The 24715-nt window shown below is 38.1% G+C and overlaps 4 protein-coding genes across 7 annotated transcripts; 2 read left to right on the top strand and 2 right to left on the bottom strand.

Moving 5' to 3' along the window:
* Positions 1-94: 94 nt before the first annotated feature.
* Positions 95-2233, bottom strand: pigw (phosphatidylinositol glycan anchor biosynthesis, class W). Of its 2 annotated transcripts, none has more exons than XM_042009225.1 (2): positions 2043-2233; positions 95-1654 (listed from the first exon to the last, which is right to left on the bottom strand). In XM_042009225.1, exon 2 carries the CDS (start codon positions 1649-1651, stop codon positions 152-154), a length of 1500 nt encoding a protein of 499 aa, XP_041865159.1. In that variant the 5' UTR covers positions 1652-1654; positions 2043-2233; the 3' UTR covers positions 95-151. The 2 variants fall into 2 exon arrangements, with proteins under 2 accessions (XP_041865159.1, XP_041865160.1); XM_042009226.1 differs by having other exon boundaries at positions 2130-2227.
* Positions 2234-2529: 296 nt separating this feature from the next.
* Positions 2530-14533, top strand: LOC121654875 (unconventional myosin-XIX). Of its 3 annotated transcripts, XM_042009222.1 has the most exons (24): positions 2534-2889; positions 3971-4118; positions 5294-5442; positions 5587-5700; positions 6377-6509; positions 6588-6657; positions 6740-6842; positions 6936-7032; positions 7145-7221; positions 7401-7491; positions 7665-7830; positions 8173-8246; positions 8334-8455; positions 8678-8791; positions 9083-9259; positions 9338-9475; positions 9570-9677; positions 9781-9851; positions 9942-10009; positions 11262-11404; positions 11508-11637; positions 11984-12069; positions 12153-12476; positions 12572-14533. In XM_042009222.1, the coding sequence occupies exons 1-24, from the start codon at positions 2830-2832 to the stop codon at positions 12683-12685; spliced, it is 2877 nt and encodes a 958-aa protein (XP_041865156.1). In that variant the 5' UTR covers positions 2534-2829; the 3' UTR covers positions 12686-14533. The 3 variants fall into 3 exon arrangements, with proteins under 3 accessions (XP_041865157.1, XP_041865158.1, XP_041865156.1); XM_042009223.1 differs by lacking the exons at positions 11508-11637; positions 11984-12069; positions 12153-12476; positions 12572-14533 and adding an exon at positions 10097-10240 and having other exon boundaries at positions 2530-2889; positions 11262-11375; XM_042009224.1 differs by lacking the exons at positions 11508-11637; positions 11984-12069; positions 12153-12476; positions 12572-14533 and adding an exon at positions 10097-10185 and having other exon boundaries at positions 2530-2889; positions 11262-11351.
* Positions 14291-16006, bottom strand: znhit3 (zinc finger, HIT-type containing 3). The gene is made up of 5 exons (XM_042009228.1): positions 15836-16006; positions 15345-15376; positions 15159-15224; positions 14766-14852; positions 14291-14638 (listed from the first exon to the last, which is right to left on the bottom strand). Exons 1-5 carry the CDS (start codon positions 15901-15903, stop codon positions 14439-14441), a joined length of 453 nt encoding a protein of 150 aa, XP_041865162.1. The 5' UTR covers positions 15904-16006; the 3' UTR covers positions 14291-14438.
* A 2552-nt stretch (positions 16007-18558) lies between these two features.
* On the top strand, positions 18559-24480 carry vkorc1l1 (vitamin K epoxide reductase complex, subunit 1-like 1). Its single transcript, XM_042009227.1, has 3 exons — positions 18559-18812; positions 21662-21771; positions 23863-24480. Exons 1-3 carry the CDS (start codon positions 18622-18624, stop codon positions 24087-24089), a joined length of 528 nt encoding a protein of 175 aa, XP_041865161.1. The 5' UTR covers positions 18559-18621; the 3' UTR covers positions 24090-24480.
* The last annotated feature ends 235 nt before the right edge of the window (positions 24481-24715 follow it).

Raw genomic sequence — 24715 nt, 5'->3', positions numbered from 1 at the left:
ATCTAGAGGCCATTTTGAGAAAGAATTTATTAATTTATTTACATATACAAATACAATTATATGATTACTATTAGCATGTCGATGACATTTTTTACATTTTTCTTGTGTTTTACAACAACAACTGAATACACTTGTCATACTATTGCAAATTTTACCAGAATTTTACTGTAATTTGACAGATGTGCAAAAAAAATATTACAAAGCAATTAATGAACATGTACATCAGCAAAACACACACTGAAAACGAACTACTACAGCTAAGTGTGTCCACAACAGAGTTGGTCAATCCTGTCATAACATTTGCAAGTAAGAAAAACAGCAACTGATTCCTGCTGACGGCTTGAACGAGGCAGAGTCTTTCCATTTCCTTTCTCTTTTTGTCAGTGACTTTGTCCGAGTCTGATTCGTTTTTACATAAATTCCATGATGAAGGTACAAGGTGACAACCAGATATTCTTTTTGAGAACAGTAAAACCACATCAGCTAGACCAAGGCAGGACATAAAAAACAAAGACTGAGCAACACTCCAGAGGAAAAAAGGTAAATTAGCAGATCGGCGAGACACTGGCTCTACAAGGTATTGACATGTGCACAAAGCAGTGTACAAAAAAAAACTTCCCAAAAAGAGATTAAAAAGCATTTTGAGCCATTCTCTAACTTGAGATCTTGGCTGCATGACATAAAGTCCAATCTGAACTCCTGCTACATAGATGGCCACATAGCCCACTACTGAGAATATGCCCTCCTTGTTTGCATGTAAAAAGTCTCTCTCTCTGTCATGGTTGTGGTTAATAAAAGCCTTCAGTTCAGTTGTCTCCAAAGTAAACTGATACAATCCACTGATCAACAGGGCAAAGAACCACAACTGTTTGTTTGGTAAAACAGCCAGAAGCAGAGAGGCCACAACTCTGACGATAGCTAGAGTGAAGAAGAAATTCCAGTGGACGCCGTATTCTGTCACGTGTTCATGATAGCCAGTCATTTTGATGCTCACTAGTCTTGCTGTACCAAGAGCAAGTAGGGGCCAGACAGACAAGATCTGCTTTGTAATGTTACTCATCTTGGTCCCTGAGATGCTCCTCCTCCGTGCCTCTGGACACACAAGAGCATTTGCAAAGATGAACGCTCCTACTCCAAAGTCCATAACCCCTGTCCCATAGGTTTCCGTTTTGGCATATCGTCTTGGAAAGACAGCAAAGTCTACAGCAAGGATGCTAACAGCTGTTTTCACATTTACAAACACTCTAAAGAGCGTCACAAAGGGAACTTGGCTGTCCTGAATGTGACTCTGAAGGAAGGTGCTGACAGTCTTTTGTGCATGCTGTCCAGAAAAATTACTGCTGGTACGATAGATATAGCAAAGTAGACAAGCTGAAACTAAAGTTAGACTAATGACAACTTGGTGAAGAATGCTGCTCAGAACAGTACATGACAAGACAAGGGGAAGAATAAGCACAGAGAAGTCAGTGAAAAGGTGAGAAACAAGAGGACATGGCAGCGGTATAGTCCCTTTGGCCTGACAGTACAGAATCAAGATGAAGCCTCTGTTGATGATGCATACTGGGCTGAGCAGCGATCCTAGTGCCACTTCTCCCAGACTGGTTCCATTGAGATTACTCACAAATGCTTCCTTGAGTTCACTTTGAGCCATGACCTGCAAAACATTATAGTTCATTATTTATGTTGGAAAACTGGCAATACTTAGAGATAACTAAATCTTAATATGCATCATAGACAGTGGCATGTTTGGCATCAAGTATTAAATTTACAGTTCATGTCTACACTTTGTGCTACGCCTATAAAAAGTGTTTCTATTAAACTTAGATTATTTATTCAAATCCTTACATGGTGACTTCCTGTTCATAGGCCTCAACGTAGAGAAGACAATATAAGTTACAACTCATTATTGAAAGATTTCTCTTCATTTCCATATGTACGTTTTCAAATAGTATTTCACTAGCAGTGAACAGACACAGTCAACTTACTTCGTTTGTTTTTGTTAGGTAGGAAGGTACGACTCGAGTCATTTTAATTGTACTTACCGTGAGTTTGCCAAACTCAGTTTGGCTGTTGGGCGGGGGAAAGTCAAGTTAAGAGTGTGGAGAGGGAAAACAAGTTAAAAGCAATACCTGTTAAACAGCATTGCTCATTTGCGCGAAAACCCTAACCCAGCCACGATTCCTACAACACAAGATCACGTTAGCTTGTTTCCGCATTGAATGACGTTCTGTGGCGCATTCAAGGTAACTCGGATTTCTGGGCACTTCGAGACTTGCGTATCTTGTTTACAAAAGATAACGACATACAGTTGCCGTTAAATTGAAAGATCATGAAAATAACATAGAATCTTAAAACATAACTAACTACTACACTATTAATTAGTGTAAAAAAAGTTATGCGGCAAATAAAGAGGCAACTGGATGATAATACAAATATTATGAAACCCTATTTATAAGTTAAATTAAAATGCAAAATCAAAAAAGAGCATTTTCATACGGCTGTAGAAATAACACGACCATCTTGTTGTAATTTTAGGGCCCATCTTACTATTATGAGTCACAGCTGGAGGTGACACATGTTTCTATACCGAGCCTTGGAAGCGTCAGGAAGAGGGCGGGAATAAAGTCTGGTTTGGGAGTTTGGAGGCAGTCGGATGTCCAGCGCCAGGCACAATAAGTTGTCCTTGAGATACCGCTGACAGTAATGGAAATGTTGAGTGTAGGATATTCAAAGAAGAATAACAGTTATTTTCAATTCTAAGTAAGTTACTGTCTTGTCAAAAAGTTTCAACTGCCGTTTTAGACAGATACGAGGGACACAACTAAATCAATGAGTTCTGAGAACGACAGACGCGACGGTTCAGCTGGACTCAGAAATGGAGGTGCAGCGGTAAGTTAGGGCATGAGGAGCACCCATTAACAGTTCCTCAGCAGATGATTCAGAAATTACCCCACTGGTTTTTAAAAATATAAAAGCTATTTATGTGTTTATTTTGATTTGGAAAAAAATTATCTATCTGGTTTACATTTAAATGGTTTTAAATGCATTTTATTCATACATACCTGTTATCGAATAACAAAATCATTGCGCCCGACGCGAACTAGTTTATGAAGACGGCGACCTGTCTCCTTTTGCGCTATTCGAGGTAAAATTAAGAATACAGTGAAACTGTTGTGTGTGTGTTTGTGTGTGTGCTTGTAATATTTGTTGCCTGATATTGTTTATTATTATTACAACTTTTCAATTTAAACATGTTAAAAAGCTTGAAAAATTCCTTTTAACGTACTGTTCCTAACAATGTATACATTGTTAGTTGCATTCATATCCATCATTCATATATATATGATATATCTATATATGACTTAGATTTTTTTACTTAAGTCATTTGATTGTCTTTAAAGCCACAACATAACTAAACATATCCCTCTACTGTGTGTATTATCTTCACGCCACAGTGTGTACACTCAGGGTATTAGTCCTGTAGTGTTGGGTATTAAATTAATGACGTTAAGATTATTCACATGTTCTAAACGTGACCTCGCAGAATGATGGGATGTAGGCTACCTCCTATTGGATTAAACCTGTCTGTACAAACTCAGTGCCATGGACAGCTGACAGTCTGCAGACTACCTGCAGGTCCAGGTCATGTGGCAGGATAAAATGTACCAACATTTGTCCGGCTGGACTAATTGTGACTGAATTCACAAATGCATTTACCCTGATGTTGTGCAGCAGGTGGCTCAGCAGCTAGCAGTCACTGAGTAGAGGCTCCTCAGTACAGAAAAGTTTAACAGAACTTACTAACCAGCTGAATTGGGCTGATGAGCATGCCACAATCACACTTAATGTCATGTTATTTTTTTGGGAGCTAATCACAACATGTATGACAACACACTTCTGATTTGTCTGGCTTCAGTTACATCATATTTTGTGGATTTTGTCAACTTTACCCTTTGCCTTATCCACATAGGTGAAAGGATTTACCCAGAAGGTCCAGTCTTCTCACCCATCCTTAAATGATTCACTGGAGGGGGAAGTTCAAGCCTTCCTCATTGATGAAGACCAACTGCACACTTACGATGACCTTACCAAAGTTAACCCAGTGACCCCAACAACAGGTATTAAAAGGGCTATAATTTAAATGAATGTTATGTGTCACGAGGCTTGGTTGTACTGTGAGGTAAGTGAAACATATTTTTTCCTTCTTATGCTGCTTTGTTTCTTTCTGCATGTTAAGGTCTGTCTGTACACTTTTATTTTATGTTGACCCAGTATATGCATAAGGGCACACTTTGATCAGCTTCTCTGATGTATATTTTGATGACAGAACTTCCTACCTTTCAAAGCTCTTTTGGGAGAAGTGAGCTCATTGGGTTTGGGTAGACTTGACATGGCAGAGATGCTACAATTAACTTGTAAAATGTATACAGGAGTGATCTCAGGAAGTCTTGTGTTGCACACACAAATGAAAATGTTGGAAACAAATGATGCTTCGGACCGCTGTATCAAACTATAATGGGCAACATGGCTCCTATATATAGGATTGTACAAAATATTTTTTTAAATGTTTTTTTCTTGTCCCTGCTGTGTTTTTTTTATTCTACAATCAAATGGCTCTGGAGTTTGTCTTAAAGTTGACTGAAAACAACCTTTTAGGTGGTTTCTATTTACTTGTTTAGTGTCTGCCAAGGTTCAAATGGCAGCCTTAACAGACCTTCAGCTGATCTGCACCTTCAGAGAAATCGCATCAGGTTTTGTTATATTCAAAATAAACCTGTCAAGTGAAAAAAAAAAAACACCCTTATTTGCCTACGTCAGTATAAAATCTGTAGAAATGTGAATGCATGAATGATTGTGCTGCTAAAATGCTGTAATATCCACAAAGACAGAAGACAAGTTTAACTAAAATGTCAGAACCAAGGACTTTGTTTACATCCAAGTAGCTTTGTAATATTTACCTTATTTTTATTCTTTTGAGATAAGCACAGAAATACCAACTCTGTGATCAACGTTTGCAATCAGGTCAATTTCAAAGGGCCTAGTTTCACTATAAGGATGTAACGGCACAGATTAATAACTGTAGAAGTCAAGGCAACGGCATCTAAATGCTTCAGGATCTGTGATTGTATCCCTCTTAATTTACATTAATAGACTGCTTTGCAATTGAATGTTTTATAGATCATGTTATCTTATATAATTAAGTTTTTCCTTTTTGTTTAAAACATAATCTGTGAGGAAATGTGTATGTTTGAAGGTTGACTGGAAGAGTGTACTTTCTTTTTTTCTTTGGTAGTGCTGAAATGTCTGCAGGCCAGGTACAGTGTGAAAGTCTTCTACACCCATGCTGGCTGTACCTTGGTGGCTCTCAACCCCTTCCAGCCCATTCCAGATCTGTACTCTCTGGATGTGATGAAGGAGTATCACTATGCTCTTCAGCCCCAGGTATTTACATCACACCAGTATTGTCTCACTGGGTAGTGGTAAAATCAGGAGTGTTGATTTGAAGAGGGTGTTCAAAGGAGGAATTCTGTATTTTCAGAGATCATCTCTGAAGGATTAAATCACAGCCATATTGTCTTTTAACAGGAGTCCAAACCACATATCTTTATTGTGGCGGAAGAGGCCTACAGGAACATTCAGGGTCAGCTTGAGCCAGTGAACCAGTCCTTGGTGGTCAGCGGCGAGAGTGGAGCTGGAAAGGTAAACCAGCACATACAGCATTGTGTCTTAGAATTTAAAAAGTAATAAAATAAACCTACCACATCAGAGTTTTAACATTTAGTTATTTCTTTTTGGCTGCTTGTATTGCCACAAATGAACATCTAAAACTGGGTTTACAGTAGCAGTTTACTGTGTTTGGACTAGGCAGATTAGAAACATGGCTGACTTGTTTAAGAATTATAAGTCTGTGTGTTTAAAGTTATGAAAACATCATTTTTCTATTTTTTATTTTTTTAACATACAGCATATGCCACAGTCTAAAGTTAGAAATTCTCAAACTTTGAGGACTTGATTTGTTTCTTTACATTTTAGTAGCTAATTTGCTTCCAGCTTAAGCTTTTCATAATTTTTTTAATTGCTGTTTTCACAGTTAATACACATGGTCCATTAACATTCTGTAGTCCCACCTCATACATGTGTTAACTTTAGACTGTGTCTGATATTTAGGCCTTAATCTGTTTTTGTAGCCTGAATATGAAATTTTTGGACTGTTGGAAAACGTTAACAGGTCACTCTTTTCTGGCAGTTTGAAGTCAGAACAGTCAGATACTCAGTGATTATCAGTTAGGAACAAATGGGCGTCCTTAAGGGACTTATGTTTGTTTTCGTGGTATTTTGATTGCAGCTGGTCTGTAAATGATTTGTTTCCTTTTAGACATGGACATCTCGTTGCTTGATGAAGTACTATGCCACTGTGGCAGCCTCATCTTCAGTGATGAAGAGTCAGGATACAGTGGAGAGGATAGAGCGAAGAGTGTTAGACTCTAATCCTATAATGGAGGCTTTTGGTGAGGAAATTGAGACATTTTCTTAAAGTGAAAACTAAGTGTTAACAGTCACTCATCAGCAGCGTTCCCTCCGTGTAGGTAATGCCTGCACCCTTCGCAACAACAACAGCAGTCGATTTGGAAAGTACATCCAGCTTCAGCTCGACAGGTACCTGCTGCATTTGTCTTTATTACTGCGGCCTCAGCGGCTCTGCTCAATCTGTTCAGCATGCTTATTTTTTTATACACAGGCATCAGCTGTTAGTTGGGGCTTCAGTGCAAACGTATTTGCTTGAGAAGACCAGGGTGGCCTGTCAACTAGTTAATGAGAGGAACTTCCACATCTTCTACCAGGCGAGTCAACAGATGTGCATCGAACCTCATGGTTTTTCTTTATTGTATTAATGCACGTGGGGAACTACATATTAAGAGATGAATGCATTTCAGATGATGAGAGGAGCTACAGAGGAGCAGCGAAATGAGTGGAAGATGTCACATGACCAATGTTTTGTTTGGCTGCCGAATTCTGAAAAAGAGATTGAGGGTTGGTGTTCAGCTCTTTCTTTGCATTACAGCATAGCTTTGCCTTTTCTTTATGTTTCATATGTATTTTAGTTTATTTTTCCCCACAAATAACGATCTGAAATGTTTTACAGAGGATCGTTTTCATGAGACAATTGAGGCAATGTTTCATCTGGGAATTGATGCAGAAAATCAAAGACAAATATTTAGGGTAAGATAAACTTCTTCCCCTATTTCGTATTAAAAAAAAGCAGCAAATGAAGATTTAATAACATAAAATGATTTTGCAAGAGTATTTATAATAATTGATGAGTACTATACAAAAATAAACATTTAGGAATAGACCGATAACTGCTTACAGCTGAGTTATCCTCTGGTTTTTCATTCCAGATTTTAGCAGGGATTCTCCAGCTGGGGAACGTGAGTTTCTCCCCCTCAAAAGATGAATCAAACCCATGTCAACTTGATAAACAATCTGAAGGTATTTGATATGATTTAGTTTGATATTTTAATAAGCAAACAAGTTTTACATTTAGAAAACTAAAGCAACAGTTGTATGATCAGTACAGCTGATCTTGAGTGCATTTATTTCTAAAGTTCTCATTTCAGTTGTACTACATGTTTGATGTACGACATCCTCTGCCTGTGTCTCAGATTTCTTGCACAGAGCTGCTGAGCTGCTGTGTGTCTCTGCTGAAGAGCTTCAGACATGTTTAAGAGTGAGAACTCTGAAGGCGGGGAAGCAAAATGTGCTTAAGCCCTGTCCCCAGGCAGAGTGCAGTGTGAGGAGAGACTGCCTGGCCAAGGTCATCTACGCCCAGTAAGAACAACAATGTGGTCAATAAGTAACAGCAGTTTGTTAGACAGTGATATTTTGCTTTAAAGGCTAGTGATCCAGGAGCTTGCTTTTGTTGTGTGTATGAGTTTGAGTTGGCGTCACAATTTCCTCCCCAGCAAACACTTCAATGTGAACTAGCACGCCTTTTTGTTTATAGAAAACAGTGAGGAGAAAACAGCATGTCTCTTTTTTACAGGTTCTCTATGTTTTGATGCTGTGGTCATATTGCACGTACACAGAACAATACATGCTTCCTGTGCTGACTGTACTCTTTTAAATGCCCTTAGATGTGTTTTTTTTTAAGTGCGTTTCTTTTCCAACCAGATTGTTTGAGTGGCTGGTTGCATTAATCAACAACAGCATATGTGCAGACAAATCCACATGGTGCAACTTCATAGGTAAAAGCATCATTCTCTCTGACAGTGCTGAATGTAGTCTTACAGTTTCTGTAACAAGTTCACTCAGCTCTCCGCTGTAATCTGCAGGAGTCTTGGATGTGTACGGCTTTGAGTGTTTTCACTGTAATAACCTGGAGCAGCTGTGCATCAACTACGCCAACGAGAAGCTCCAGCAGCACTTTGTGGCACATTATCTCAGAGCTCAGCAGGTAGTGTTGATCAGTTCTTCCAAATCCACTGATGTCAGCAGGGCTGCACTTTATGTGTTGCTGACCAGCTTGTTGTATAAACGTCCAGGCCTCAGATACTCGAAGCTTCAGTTTTCAAGAAATCTCAGATGATTGACAAGAGCTTTTCTTGTTTATGATGTGAAAAATAGAGGGAAAAAATAGATTTCATGTTCAAATGTCGGTGTTACTTACCTTTCTCAGGAGGAATATCTATCAGAGGGATTGGAGTGGTCCTTCGTTAAATACCAAGACAACCAGAGCTGTCTGGATCTTATAGAAGGGACCCCGATCAGTGTGTTTTCTCTTCTTAATGAGGTAAGTTGGCTATTTATCTTTAACTGGTATTACCTAAGCAAGATCTTCTTTGGTTGTAATATCAAACATGTCTCTTTTTTTTTTAATGAACAGAATTTGCTTCCGAACCTTACAGTATATTGTTTGTTTGTGGGCATGCACAAAAGGAAATAGAATAAAAAAATCTTCATCTGTAGCCACAATGCTATAATAATTACAAAAAAATATGTACAGTATACATATTGATTTATTGGTAAATTAACTGTATTTACAGTGAGTGAATATTACGTTCTATTTTCTATACTTCTAAAGGAGAGTCGTCTTAATCGTGTCTCAGATGCAAAAATGTTGAGGGTCCGTTTGGAGAAGGAGCTCTGTGATAATACCAACATCAGCTGGGACAAGTTCAGCAAGGTGCCACACTTCACTGTGGCCCATTATGCAGGCAAAGTTAACTACCAGATAGAAGGCATGGTGGAGAAAAACAAGGTAGGAAAAGCTGCTAACCCATGTTTATGTATGTTATTTACACTTACATATATTTAACTACTGGGTTTTGCATTTTAGGACCCAGTACCAGCAGAGCTCCTTAGCCTGCTGCAGAAGTCTGACAACTCTCTGCTACACCAGCTCTTCACTGACAAGGTAACGGAGAACCCAACCACCAAGGGGCTCAGTAAAGTCACTGTGGTCTCCAAGTTCAAGGTAGGAGAAAAGTCAAGTCTTTATCGCCAGTTTGTCGGCCTGAGTGGTGTTTCCTTGGAGTCGTGTCACTGATCATGTAAACGTCTGGTTGTAGAACTCACTGGAGAGCTTGATGAAGATCCTGCACACCACAACTCCTCACTACACTCGCTGCATTAAACCAAACCCTGACTGCAAGCCGATGACCTTTAAAAAAGAAGAGGTAGATGCTCTACTAACACATTTAACACTGTTTTTCAGCATCCCATGATTACTGCTTTAACAAAAGATAAATGTTTTATTTGATCCTTTGTGTCTGCTGTCAGGTTATCATGCAGTTGGAGGCCTGTGGGATTGTAGAAACCATTCATATCAGTGCGGCTGGTTTTCCAATAAGGTGCATCTTTTAACCCTTTATTAACTTAGAATTAACAGTTTAATTTCTCTTTGTTATTTATCATCTTGGTTTTTTATTTTTCTTGCACAGAATTCCTTTCCAAAGCTTCATGCAACGTTATGGACTGCTTAAAAGATGTTCAAGAACAGGGGGTCAGGGTAAGCACTTCTTATTGTTGGATCAATTTATGGTCAATTTTTGCATGTTTACATCTGGCAAAGAGTGATTTTATTTCCTCTCTTTAGGTCTGCTGGTTTATTCTTCTTTCCCATCATTAGTCCTCTTAGTAAATGTGATCCTCAGTTCTCTGCTCTCCTTGGGACTTTTCAGTTTGGTATTTAAAAACAAGACTTTCTAACAAATTTTATAAACAGCTTTGAACTTTTCAGGTAAATGCATGCATGTCTTGGTGCTCGCTTTGCATGCGTGTCTACTCAGTCTTTGTCATTACATGCTGCTTAACCTAATGTTAACCCCACTGTTTGGCTGCTTTTCACCGTGCAGGCAGTATGACTGATCAGCTGATCAGTCTGCCACTTCGGTTCACACTAGAAAATTTAAAAAAAGGTTTGGGAGGCATAGCTATAAAATTTTGTAGACTTTGTGATCTCAAGATAAATGTTCATGACTTCAGTTATCCTCTGAATTAACACTAAGAGCTTTATATTAACGAGCTTTTACAAAATATCTTAAATGCTGTTGAAAAGATTTCTCTTAAAATTTCTGGGTTTTTGCATTTCGTGCACGTTAGCACAGTCTGAGTCACACAGATGACAGTAAGAATATCAGAAATTTTTAAAACCCAATACTTTTGTAAATGAAATGGAAAAAAAATGCTTAATTAAACCCTGAAGGGAAATTTATAAATACTTATTCATGAATGTATATGTAGTTATTGTTATATTTATACATATACATGTAGAATTTTACATTTATACATATGAGTTTATATAAAATGTATGTTATTAAGTATATAATTGTAAATTAAGTGGCTTTTTTTTGCCTTCCTCATGACAAATTAATATTTTTGAGAAGATTTTTATCAATTGCATCCAAAAAAATATAAAGTACTTTGACTGGGAAGGCTAGATTACACTAACATAAGAATGAGTTAAGCTGAGGTTGATTAAACATTGGAGCTGTTTAACATTAGCAGGTTAACACATAGTATTGTTGCTAACTCACTTTGAATGCTGCTGCACGTTTACATTTATCATCCACTTTGTCTTTGTGCTTAAATATAAAATCTGCTAGATGCATTGAATTCAGTGATAATCTCAGCAACTGTTGCCCTTCTGTTGAGCTTTACCTCAGTCAAATACTGTGCAGTAATTAACTCTCCAGACAGCTTTAGTATTGTTGGGCCATTATATAAACTTAATCTGCTTCCTGCTGACCTCTCTGCCATAGAACTGAAGGCTGACAGCAACAACACACCTCAGCTGGAGGTGGAGAAGCTTCTCAGCGTGGCGCTCCAACACAACCCGTCCTGTGATAAACGCAGCTCATTGGTGCACTGTGGAAAGACAAAAGTTTTTCTTACTCAGGAGATGGTAAATAACCAAGTAAAAACATACTAATACATTTTTTTTATTTTGATAATATTTAGCTGATGGAAATATTCCATCACTTAAGCTGACCTGTCTTGTCTCACAGCTAGATTTATTGGAGAATCAGAGGAAGAAGATACTACATCAGTGTGCCTTCTCCATCCAGTGCTGCTGGCTGCGGTATCAGCGTCGCAAACACATCACCCGGCGACAGTCTGCTACTTTGATCCAAGCAGGTAAACTTTAATGCTCTGGCCTGGCAGGACTGAGTGGGATCACCAAAGCTGCGTGGCCTTGATCCCACTTTGTGTACCTGCCGGCTATGACCTAATGTCTGGTCAACAGAGAACCAGCTGGTGGTTTCTGCACACACTGTTTTCAATCTGTTTATCCCATCAGACACAGATCCTGCCACACACAACAGCTCATGTGATTAATTGTTGCTGACATATGCCCCTTTGATGCTACTTCTGAATGGGAGCATGTACATGTTTCTTTTAATGACGCCAACCTTGTGTTGATTAAACCTGGAGAATGAACGACTCAGATATTTATCGTTGGAAGTGTTTTTGCTGCCTGCAGCGGTGAGGTCTTGGTTGGTCAGGAAGCGGGTCCGGAGATGGAACAGAGCAGCTGCAGTGATTCAGAACACCTGGAAGAAATGGAGGGTGAGATTTAACCACTAGTTTTTGTGCTTATTGATTACATGGAGTTCAAAGTAATACATGAATCTGTTTCGTTATTGTTGCAGACACTTCTGAAATCGTTGGCTGACGTTGAACTTGATGATGCAAAGGACATCGAGGAGGAGGACGACCAAGTTTTGAACCCTGTCGTCAGGGAACGGGGCTCCGTGCAGCTCTCCAGCATCCCGGAGCCTGTTGCGGTGTGCGGTTGGCCTATGGGCCTGGCTCTGGCCTCTGCTCCATCCATAACAGTTTCTCTCACAGCCACAGGCTTCCAGAAGATGATGTCTGTGATGACTTCGCTCAATCTGCCATCCAGGAGAGGAGAGTACAAGGTGAAGACCAACCAGTACAAGCAGGGGCTTGCCTCCATACGGGCTCAACCCAAAGTGAGGACACATACTCACACCATCTGCAAAATATCTTAACTGGGTGATATTAGTTTAAGTTACTCATTTAAGATACGTTTTAATTTTCTTCACAGGGATCTGTAAAGCTGCATTATCAGCGATCTCCACTTCTGTATGCAGACCGACACCCAGACCTGAAGAGCGATGTGACAGGGTTCAATGAGATCCTGCTAGAGAAAACTTTGTGAGATTTTTTTTTTTACTTCAAAATAAAAGTTATATGGACGCGGTCATCATCCAACAGACACGATTGGCAATAAAGCTGCTGTTTGTCATAAAATAACACAAAAGAAACAAACTTAGTTACAACAAACCTGGTTATACTTCCACTTTGCATCTAATTTAGAACACCAAGTCTAACCTTTTTGTAATTCAAGGATCCAGAGATTTGCCAGAAGTCCCACCTTTGTATATAATAATGTTGAAACTGGTGGTTGGGTACAATAACGCAGTGTTATGAAGTCAAAAATCATCTCTTTGAGATTGAACAAGTGAGATTTCTAAAGCTCTTCTCAGAACATGTGCAATGTGTCTAACATATAAAAAGTGTGATGATGATTATGTCATTGCAGAACAAGACAAACATGGATTTAAAAAACGAATTATTATCTTGACCTGAAAGTATGTGGCACAATATTTACCCCTCTACCAGTCAGAGGGCTGCCTCTGCGAAACATCTGCCTGAGGATCAGTGTTTTATGCTTTGTGACAAGTGCCCTTCTTAAAATCTAAACTTAAATTACAAATGAGCTGTTGGTTGATATATTTATTAGGAAGGTTATTTATTGAATAGATTAATTTGGTTGAATTGAGATTCACATTTAGTAATGTAGTTTGTTTTAGAAATGTAAGTAAGCAAGATTTGCACAAGAATATTACAAACGCACACACGTTCACTAGCAGCAAAATGACGTGAAGTGGGAGACACTACACTGAAGTTAAACAGGAAAATTATGAAACATATATATTCAACTTGCTACTTTTTCTTAGTATATACCATGAAATACTTTTTTCTATCAATCAGGTATCTGACATGTCACATTCTGTGTAAGTTTTCAGTTCAAATGAAAAATATACCAAAGTCTTCTCTACCAAAGTGCAGTGTTAACATGGGGAACAAGCTTGTTATAATGGCGATATCAAAATTATGAAGCTTTATATTCAGCGTTAGCTAAAGTATTGCACTGATATATTATCATGTATGAAAAAAATGCATGTTCATTCTAGTTTTAAATGCAATGTATAACTTTCAGGGAAAGCTTTAATACTTCATAAAGTGGTTTCTTTTGTCCATTTTTCTCAGCTGTGGTAAATGTGTCAGATTCATTGTAACTGAGTTGCAACTTTCATTTTTCATCTGTTTTTGTAAGTGGCACCAAGAGATCAATATATACAAACTTGAATCTAACTGATCAGTCACAACATTAAAACTCTCTGAATAACATTGTGGAGCTTCCTTTTGGGGAATTTAACTCAGGACTTTCATGGTTATCCTGTCGTTTGACACGAAGAAATTCCTTTGGGTCCAGTGAGTTGTAAAACTAAACCTCCACAGATAACCTGCAGGGGCGTGGGAGTGGGTTGTGCTATACAAGCTGTGTTTGTGCAGCTTCTGTGGTATGGCAGGATCTTTTGTCCAACTGTGCGAGTATGTTATTCAGTCATCAGCCTGTGATTGGTTCTACTGTTGTGGCTGATCTCTATAGGTAAATATTTAAACTGTTTTGTCGAACTGAATGGCCATATTTAAAAAAATAAATAAATAAAAAATACAAACTCTTAATAGCCTGAACTGTGGTGACTCAGGAAATGTTTATAAAAGTTTACATTCATTTGCATACTGTTATATACATACTGTGTTAGGCAAGGTGGAATAGAAATTGCTAAACATGCATAGCAAGTGTGGTTTAAAAAAATACAAAAAGGGATGCAAACAGAATTTTACAAATCATCATCACGAGATGTGAATGCTTTTGTTTCATTTTCAACTATTTTCAAACACTGATCTGAAAATTCATTAAACAGAGGTTCCTGCATGGCAGCCTTCATTGCATGGTCTTTGTTCTCCGCGCTGTCGATAGAACGCAGCAAATGTCTGAGATGAGGGTTGTAGAGGAGATCTCTGAGCTCTTTTGAATGATCTGTAGAGAGAGGAATAAAGATTACCTCGAGTATCGTTATTTTACCCCGTTTATACCTTCTTTTGAAAACTTACAGCAGCTTTCAGTAACAATGTATGAGAAGGTAAATGTAATGGATAATTAATACCCAACAATTGTAGTTTCTGAAGTGGCACTTTGTCAATGATAACATCTTCATGCAGATCATCATCAACGCTCCACGGCTCTGTAGATACTGCAAAACATGTGGGTCAGCAATAATCCCATAGAATTATACAAACACAAAGCTGACATTTACACTAATTCATAAATCTATTTAGCCCTCCCAACTCACTATTCACATACAGATTATCTGTATCTGTACTTTATATACATTACATATTTATATACAGTACATTTTTCATTAAACAATATGAATACTATATTCTTGACAAACGTATTCTTTATTGGACCAGTTACTTTTTTCACTACTGTAATTAATTTTATAAGCTGTACTGTAGTTTATTTGGACACAATAAGAAGAAAACCATAAAAATAATACCAATGCTGGCTGTATTTTTAGGCTCAGGATTATTTGATGCGGGCTTCTCAATGGGAAGGCAAGTGTCTAAAAGGGGGGAAAGGAATGAACATTATCTTCAAGTGAAACCAAAGCCAAAATAAATGAATTCTTAATCGAAAAAAATCAATTAAATATTAAATAAATACTAAGATCAAGCTCACAAACCTTTATGATTCTTGTAACAGCCAAGAGAACAGCTGTAAGAGCAACAAGAATTGATGCTGGGATTTATTTGGTAGACAAAATTAAACTGTGACAACAGGACACACCCACAAACAAAATATTATAGTCACTTCAAGAAATTAACCTAAAAAAGTGGATGAATTAAATAGACCAGTCTAGACAATTCATTCGTGTAATTTGTCCAACGATGTCAACAGTGTTTAGACCCAAACGGGTTGCCGTCACATGTGGTGAAAACGCATTGGCACAGCAGCCACGCTCAGTCAATAGTTTTAAAACGATGTAAATATTGTCGTTAGTTTTCGTTATCTCAATTGATAACACTGCTGTGTTTATTTATTCAACAAAAAGACGAGAAAGTTTTATTAAAGACACAAACTATTATCGTTTCTAAACTCGATCTGACGCAGCTTAATCTGAGAAGCTAACAGGAGTTTAGCTAGCTTAAAAGTAATGCCCATTAGTTTACTTACTATGTTATTCTGCAGACAGGACATCTATATTTTGGAGTTTCCTTGCTGCATACATTGCATAGCTGCATTTTCTGGGCAATTAGAATAAAACACGAAAAATACTGCCCAGATGCTTTCAGAATGGTATATGTGCGAGGAAAGGAATATTTCCGGTTAATGTATCGAATCCTTCAAAATAAAAGCACTTATTTCCGGAAGAAACGCATTAAAAGTAAATTTATTCAAGTATTTATCAATGTTACGCTAGTAGTTCAACTTTTGTACACATAAGCTTTGCGATTCTTTATACATATTTATAGGCTTTTCTATTTTGTGTTTTTACACTTTCTTGTTGAAGTGCAACTTCTAGCTGTTGAAGCTGTTCATTGTTCTGTTAAAGAAGATACTGCAGAAGTCATGCATAGACGTGACCATGGTATGTCTACAATTACAACATATGAGCAAAATTAGCTAACTTCAATGAGGATTTTTGTTTCAAATCTGCTGAGCACCGTATAAAACAATGGAGGAACCAGTTATGTGTTTTTGCATGGAGCAGCTGTTCAGCTTCTGTATGTGCTGTGAAGAACCAATGAAATGAGAAGCTTGGAAGCTATGAAGAGAAGTTAACACTGCAGAAGTAGTAACATGTGCTTTTTGCTATTGTTGGCAAAGATATGACATGTTCTGTTTTTATGTAATAGCATTAAAATGGATTGTGTAATTTCTCTGACATTTACCAAAACATGATTATAGAAATTGATTAATTTTATCTGGAGATTCTCTAGTCTCATATCAGAATACCGAGAGAATTATGGATCTACAGTTTTTATTTAGAGGATGAATATCAGCTCAGCAATGTTAAACAGGTGGATTTGGCCACATAAGTAATTATAAAGACTGATATACTCTATATACCTAAAAAAAAGACTGGGGAGATGTGTGAAAATCCTAAATTTACACAGTACAAAATTGCAAAAAGGTGCTACATCAAAATTTAAACATTTAATATGTTGTATACTAGTCCTGAGAATTTTTTTTTACCTGTAACTTGGTTACCTTAATGTCAGCCATTTGAGGTTCAGAGAGATCTGTTGCTTGATCATTAAATATATATATATATTTAGTATAAATGCATTTTAATAAAAAATGTGCAATTTATCAGTTATTAACAGAAGAAAACAACCCTACCTGGCTTAAATCAAGATAATTTCAAATCAAGAATATTTTATTGAATTAAAATACAGTACATCTTTTATATTCACAGACATGACCATATCTAAACAGTCTACATATACTCATCAAGCAAACACCACTGACCTACGTAGCTCAACACAAACTATTCTTGCACAGATGTAACTTGAGAGTGGGTCTTGTTACAGGGTAGGCGAGGAATGGAGGGCTGTCTCGTGGCTTATTTGTAGGCATGTTCCCGGTGTCACAACACTCCATTTGCTGAATCAGGAAAGACAGAAACACTTGGCCGTGACCAACATCAGAAATAAAATCTGTGTCCGGATCTGTATAGAAATGAAAACATGGAAGAGTTGGTATTTCACAATAAATGAGAAGTGGATTTAACCTAATTAAAGATGCAACAAGGTTGTTTTATCTTTTCATTTGCAGAGACTCTATTAACCATAAAGTGTTTCTGTCAAGGCCCCACTGCATACACCAGAGATGTTGAAGTCAAATTAATCGAAATAGCAAATATACTTTCATGGTATCAAACTGACCTCTGTGCACAACTGTATTCTTTTTGTACCTTATAGAATAAGCAGAAAATGTGGCATAACGTGTTGAAAAGCTCGTCCCTTATGCTTTCGCATATTCGTAAAGTTAAAATAAAAACAAAATTGTAAGAAAATATAACAATTTTCTGACTATGATCACTAAAATATGGCGGACTCGGACTTGGGTGTAAGCTGCATGACTAGCCTGCACACAGTGGAACTGTTTTAATCCCTGTTATGATCACTGTTGTACTATTGTAGGGGAAATAAAGAGGGGAATTACTTTCGATTTTAAAACCACTACTGTTAAGCCTACCTGTACACATAATGGAAATGCATCAGGATGACGAGCTCTTGGTTCTCCTGCGTTTCATTTGGCTGTTGTGATATTTTTCTGCTATCTTCCTCTCATGCCCAGCGGGGCAATGGCGGTTCGTGTTCAGCTCAATTTCCTTCTTGGACCTCCCTTTGCCGCCAGCATGGCCCGAGTATTCAAGCAGATTGTAATAGTCATATTGATCGTAATATGTTTCTTCGAAAGAAACCAATTTTTCGATATCAGTCGCCATTTGGAAAAGGAACGCAGTAGTTCTTTGCAGAGGAGTCTCGGAGCGAGTAAACAGATGACGTCACCCTGTGTTTATATACATGTAGTCACGTGATCATGCCAGTCGCATTGACTGAGGAAGTGGTTTTCACTCTGGTTGGTTAATTTTGGAATATTTTATTTAAAAGAAAATGTCCCTTCTACTCTACAATGACGACATTTAGATGAATTAGAATAAAGTAACATGACGTAACATCTTTTTAAAATTTGCTTGGATTATGGTGGTTTAAACAACATGGATTTACAAATTATTTTAGCCGCTAGTAGTTCATTTTAAATTGTCGAAAGTATAAAATATTACAGCGTTTCCTGCATAAACCGTAAGGGTTGAAGGACTGTTTTGATCCTGTGCACAGCGACCCCGCCCCTAAACGTGTGGCACGTCCTGACGCTTTTCCACGTCGCAGTTCTGTCTCAGAGGCGAACTCGCTGCGTGTGTATGCGTGTCTCAGCTAGGCCAGAGAGTGATGGCGGCGCCCGTCCTGAGAGTGTCCACCCCTCGGTGGGAAAGAATAGCTAGGCTTCTCGTTTGCCTGCTGGGAATATTATTGTCTCTATATGCTTTTCACGTCGAGAGGGAAAAGGGACGGGACCCGAGTTACACGGCCATGTGCGACATCAGCAGCTCCATCAGCTGTTCAAAAGTGTTCAGCTCAAGGTAATTTGAATTCAGCAAAGAGCGCCTTCTGTGGCGCTCAATGAAGCTGGCTGCTATTGTGGCAATCTGGGAAGGGCTGCGCGGTTTAAACTGTCAAATGCACTCAGCTAATGTTTGACTGCTGTGCTGTACCGTAAAGGCTAACAACAATCCGTACCTGGTGGAGAGCTGAGCGCTTTTTGGCGGACAGATAAACTGCCTGAAATAAGTAAATTCGTAGCTTTGAATAAAAAAAAGCACAGCATTAGCTGTCTAGCTTGAAGAAGCTAATTTAGCTAACAGTTAGCAAAACAGCATTAAAGCTAACATATGAGTGGGGACTCGCTATTAACAGCATTGTCAAATAACTAAACTAAGTTTAGTACGTCAGTGTTACCAGACTCCACCGGCTGCTGGTCAAAAGCCACTTCATCGTTGAAGGTGATGCCTAGTCCAGGCTAACGATACCGTTTTTGAACATTTGAATGGTGTTGCTGTCTGAAGACGTTTACTCTGCTGACCAGAACAGAAATTACTTGTGGTTAAACTGGCTTAGTGTTGATTAAATGGGTACACACCTGTAAGGCACCCACGTTAGGTGTCATGCAGCTTTCATTAGCTATCGGTCCTCTGGGTCAAACCGCACACCTGGGCTACAAGGAGCTGTTCAGAGGTCAGTGGAGGGGACTGGTCTCCCTCACATGTGGCTCCGATTCAACAGATAAATCAGTCACAGTAATACTTAGATTCATTTCTGATGGGAGAAGGCTTAATATAACTTTTAACCGCGATTCAGCATACTTGTATTATCCAGTTGCCATACTGACCTTACTGTAGTCATACAAGTACAAATGAATAAAGCAAACCCCACATTTTAAATCTCACAGAATAAAAATCTCTGAATATTCAGCTAAGTGAAATACAAAGACTTGGTACTTGTATTTGTTAGATGTCTGAGTGAACTCTCCCAGAGTCTAACAGTTTACATTAAGCAGATATAATCAGTAGCTCTATAGATAAACTGGATACCTTGTATAGTGTACAGTGTTGCATATTTTATGTATATTGAATTGCCTGTTTTGTGCTTATGCTAAAGAGCACCAGTTAAAGGTAGAGCTCTTGAGAAAGCCTTTTTATGGGGAAATCATTTATCAGCATGACTTTTTGCAGTCTGTGATCCCGTGTTTTATATACACAAGGATCAAGAGGTGAATGGAATAAAAATATAGTAAGAAAGCTATTTAATTATTCTTGAAAATTGTATAATTGTTATAAATACATGTTTAAAACTCAATGATCCATGTCTTGATACATAAAGATCTAAGTAGTTGAGCCAAGTGGAAAAAAAATTACACATTATAACGGTTCACTTACCTGAACAGCAGAACTTCAGCTTTTATAAAAACTGATCATTTGAGGCTGTTGGGATTTGTTTGCAGGCAAGTTTCAGAACCTGGGTATCTGGAACTTACTCATAGATTACTTCTAGATTAATTGATTACTCATTGGGCCATTGTTCACAAATACTCTTGCAAGCAGGATTTCATTTGCCATATTACACATGCATTTTTTGTTATATGGTGCAAGATATTAATTGCACATGTATAATGTTTATAGCACTGTAAAACAGGAACGCTGTTCCCAGGTTTGATATGAGGAGATAACTAGAACATCTGCACTGAGTGACACATATGTGTGAGCAGGATGTTAAAAGAAAGATGTTGAAAATGGCCTTTAAGTGAATCCAAAATGTTTTTTAAATTAACTTCAATCAACAGTCTTTTCTCTTTATGCTTACGCAGGAGAAAACGTCTGACTCTTGCAAGCTGAAGATACTGTTGGGGTTTATTGTGGTTGATGTGGTGTTTCAGTCACTCTTCACAAGTGTAAAGAAAGTAAATCATCACTTGTTGTGGCTTATTTTGTCATCATTCGTACCAACACTGCCTCACTTGTTCAGACTACAGTTTCTGAAGTCTAATAACTTGCTGCTTTTACTCTGTTTTGTATTATTTTTTAAAAATCAGTATCTTTGACTTGTAGACTGTTGGTCAGACCAAAGGACAAAAGACATTTTAGACACACAGATAAAAATTGGGACATAAATCAATGATTTTTATGTAATTGTTCTACCTCTTTACAAATAGCAGCCATAATTAGATGCTTTTTTCCAGCGTGTTTCCATATTTGGACAAAAATTCCTTAAATGATGCACCAATAGACTTCTGAGTTAAAAAATCGAGTGATTAAAATGAGTTGATTAGAGGTCAGTCTGAACAGAAAGGTTGCCTCTATCTTTGAAACCTCATATTCAAACAGAATTGGCTGTACTGGCTAAACACGAATAAATACAAGCAGTTTAACTGTTTTCTGTTTTTGTCCAGCATAACAGAGCTTACCTTTATTTCTTGAGCATGTCTTTGTATCACAGTGCCAGTAAATGTCTTAAAGGAACTTCAGTCAGTCCAAACAATGTCCTCTACCCTCAGTCCTTCAGTTTGGAGGAGGACTTCCCATGAATTGACAAAATGGTAACACCAATTTAAATTGACATTTTTATCAGTACTGGTTGCAGATGCAAGCATAAAGTGGTAGTTTGAGTTTTTTTTACAGTTTTAGTTGGTCAAACATTAAAGTTTAATTCTGCTGGTAATTTAACTATAATAAAACAAACACTGCAGAGAAATGATTGGACGTATCTAAAATCCTCATTTGATCTTAGTCTGGTTATTCTTTTTGCATTTTAAGCCCTCTGCTCTGATTTAGTCAGACTCATGGAGTTTTGACATGAATCAGATGAGATCCTGTGTCTCGCTTCCTTTAAATAAAGGTGTAACTGGTTTCTTTGCTGCTGTTCTGTTTTGTTTTAGGTGGGGTCAAGGATTTGGACTCTTGGGCTCAATTTTTGGAAATGACAGTGCACTGAACCAACCCAACAGTGTCTATGGGATTGTCTTTTATGCCTTTCAGCTTTTACTAGGTAAGACATTATTTTAGTGAATATAACCTGCTCGTACTGCACATTTTAGGGGATAAATCTATTTAGCACAAGCACCAAGGGCTGACTCAGCTCTTTGCCTTCTTGTGTAGCAGCTATATTTGACCAGACCTGATTCACATGACACTGACATCACATGAAGCAACAGTGTATAAATGTAATCGTGCAGTTAAATAGAAAGCTCTCATTCATTTTTACCAGGGCTGCAGAGATGAGCTTTTAGTTTTTAGTTCGTTAGGTTGGTTTATAACAGTCTAATATTCCTGACAGAAGTCATCATGAGTGTCTCTTCTTATGTTTAACTTGAACACGTCTTTCTCCCTTGTGCCACAGACTTATTCTCCTCTCAGCACATTGATGGTGTTTCTGACTCACTGATGCTGGTTTGACGTGCTTGCCTGCAGAGTGGCCTGTAGACTTGCCTGGCCACCTGGGGCTGGCACAGAACAAGAGGTCCTTTTAGCCACAGCAGTTACCACTCATTTAACTAATACAGCAGCAGCCCAGTTAAACTAAACGGCCACAGTGGGTCTAGATTTGCATATTAAAGGCGACACCAGTTAATTTCAGAAGTTTGAGAATGCTCTTAAGAGCAGACTGGAATCCAAAATGTGCAAACCAGGTCTCTAATCGCTGAACAATGCCACTGTGCAGCTTGAAAGTGTTGTTGCAAAACATGAAATTAATCCTATAGCTGTGTGTTTTGCTTGTACATTCTTTGCTACACCAGTGCAGGATCTTTGAGCAGTTTTATTGCACTGAGAATAGTTGTAGGTTACATTATGAATGTATATCATGATAAAATCAAATTTATTTCAGTGTAACCTGGCAGGCTATAAATATGAATGCTGATATTAATAATAGTTTCACCTCCATATTTAAACATGATGATTTATGGCCATTCTATTCCCAGTGATCTGTGTTGGGATCCAGCACAGCTCCCATTACTAATGAGTCAAGCATGTGCAAAGGTATCAGAAACTGTAAATGTAAGTCTGTGTGTGTGGTTTTTGTATTTGAAAGGAAAGACCTATATACTAACAAATATAAAGTTAAACTGTTGTATAGTTGTAAGTCCGATGAAATACAGTACTGCATAAAGTTTAGCGCTGCTCCTCATTTCTTCATTTTGCTTCAAAGAAACCAGTTTTAAGTAGTGTCTTTAGGCACTTGGCTACCAGCAGCTTATTGCAAATTTGTTCCAGTTCCTTTAGTTTCATCTGTGCAAAACCCTGCAGGTCAAACAGTCTGACAGTAATAAAATAATGTTTGCCACTGACAAGGTAACTCCCAAAAAGTTATTACCTAAAATTTTGGCACATCTCAGCGGTGTATCCTGAGAAATTCGAGGAATTTGGTCAGGTGGAGGACAAAAGGAGAAGTGGCAGGTCTAAAAACTGTTGTGCAGATGAACGATATCTAATTTTTCTTAAGAAAAATGGGAAAGAAAAAAATCCCAACACAGATTTGATGCAGGACCTGAGAGATGTACAGTATCTGAATCTTCTGTTGGTCCATCGTCTGTTCACCAACGTGTCATCAGAAATGTTGTGGTGGCTGTCAAAAAGCCATACTTACAGCCCGATCAGTCTGGATCTGTGAGACATAAAAACCGTTGCCATATGAAGAAGCTTTAATACAACTTAAAGCTAAAATACAGACCATTTAAATAAGTAACAGGAAGGTTTGTCTGACAGTGTTCAGACTGTGTCAAAAAATAAAGGACTCCATAGCAAACACTGACTTCCAAGCTTGTTAGAAATAATACATTATTTCCATCTTTACTAGCACATATTGCAATGTTTTGTTGGCAACATGTAAAGAAATAAGGGGTGGTTCAAGCCTTGCCTAGTGATGTACAACAAGCACAAACACTGTAGAAATTGAGCTTAAATCAATGACTGCACCTCATGTGACAACAGAATAATACGACCTCTCTGCTCAGCGTTGAGCTGGGTGTCATCACGAGGAGCCGCATAACATAAGACAGCTAAGAAAAAAGCAAAGTCATCAAGTTGCTTCTGCATGCAAGATTGTTGTAAACTAAGCTTTAGTTTGTGTTTCTTGCCATAGGAATGACTGTCAGTGCAATGGCCGCCCTTTTTCTCATGACGACATCCATCTTGTCGGTGGTGGGCTCGCTCTACCTGGGCTACATCCTCTACTTTGTCCTAAAGGACTTCTGCATCATCTGCATCACCACATACGCTCTGAACTTCATTCTCTTTATTCTCAACTACAAGCGACTGGTTTACTTGAACGAGGCCTGGAAGCAGCAGCTCCAGGCCAAGCAGGACTAAGCTGTCGAGAGAAAGGCGAGAAAAATACAAAACAACAACAAAAAAGAAAGAAATAAAAAAAAAAGAAATGTGACCTCTGAACATTTGACTTGCCACCAGGAGACCTTGCTTCCAAACAATGTTTATTCTGCTGTGTGTTTAAAAAAAAGAAGAAATTTAACTTAAATGTTGGGCCTGACATCTCAATGTTGATTGCAAACACTGAAGGATTTGTAAGTGAAAGTTTTTTTTTCTTTTTTGTTCTTTCTCCTTGGTTAATGTTATACTCACTAAAGGGGCTGTGTGTGTGGGGAAAGACCATCGCAATCAGGTTGCGCCAGAAGGCCACAACACACACGGAGAGCAGCTCTCATTTGAACAAAAAGGATCGCAGAGTGGAGCTAAAAGAAAAGGAAATGGGACACTGTGCTTGAAATGGTTAAAAAGCTCATATTACTGCACAGCACATCTGCACTAAAACTCGGAGCCTAATAATGGGTCCCAAAATTAGAAAAAAACACTCATCTGGTTTTTGTACAGTTTGCAGATAAGGTTGTACGGCAGGGTGAGACGGGGTTAGGGTATGGGGGGGTAATTAAATGATGACCATTTATACAGAATAGTTTTGTTTTTATTCCATGTTTACA

The sequence above is a fragment of the Melanotaenia boesemani genome, chromosome 15 (genome assembly GCF_017639745.1).
Source record: "Melanotaenia boesemani isolate fMelBoe1 chromosome 15, fMelBoe1.pri, whole genome shotgun sequence".
Lineage (NCBI taxonomy): Eukaryota > Metazoa > Chordata > Actinopteri > Atheriniformes > Melanotaeniidae > Melanotaenia > Melanotaenia boesemani.
Note: the sequence above shows the minus strand (reverse complement) of the source record. Positions and strands in the feature narration are given on the sequence as shown.

Excerpts from the sequence above, each read along its gene's own strand:
- znhit3 (XM_042009228.1), bottom strand. The coding sequence starts at position 15,903 with ATGCAGCTATGCAATGTATGCAGCAAGGAAACTCCAAAATATAGATGT. Across the intron at positions 15,225-15,344 it reads CTGTTACAAGAATCATAAAG|ACACTTGCCTTCCCATTGAG; the intron begins GTTTGTGAGCTT and ends CCCCCCTTTTAG. Across the intron at positions 14,639-14,765 it reads TCAGAAACTACAATTGTTGG|ATCATTCAAAAGAGCTCAGA; the intron begins GTATTAATTATC and ends CTCTCTCTACAG.
- LOC121654875 (XM_042009222.1), top strand. The coding sequence starts at position 2,830 with ATGAGTTCTGAGAACGACAGACGCGACGGTTCAGCTGGACTCAGAAAT. Across the intron at positions 9,260-9,337 it reads GCATGGTGGAGAAAAACAAG|GACCCAGTACCAGCAGAGCT; the intron begins GTAGGAAAAGCT and ends TTTGCATTTTAG. Across the intron at positions 11,638-11,983 it reads TGCTACTTTGATCCAAGCAG|CGGTGAGGTCTTGGTTGGTC; the intron begins GTAAACTTTAAT and ends TGCTGCCTGCAG.
- pigw (XM_042009225.1), bottom strand. The coding sequence starts at position 1,651 with ATGGCTCAAAGTGAACTCAAGGAAGCATTTGTGAGTAATCTCAATGGA.
- vkorc1l1 (XM_042009227.1), top strand. The coding sequence starts at position 18,622 with ATGGCGGCGCCCGTCCTGAGAGTGTCCACCCCTCGGTGGGAAAGAATA. Across the intron at positions 18,813-21,661 it reads TCAAAAGTGTTCAGCTCAAG|GTGGGGTCAAGGATTTGGAC; the intron begins GTAATTTGAATT and ends GTTTTGTTTTAG. Across the intron at positions 21,772-23,862 it reads TGCCTTTCAGCTTTTACTAG|GAATGACTGTCAGTGCAATG; the intron begins GTAAGACATTAT and ends TTCTTGCCATAG.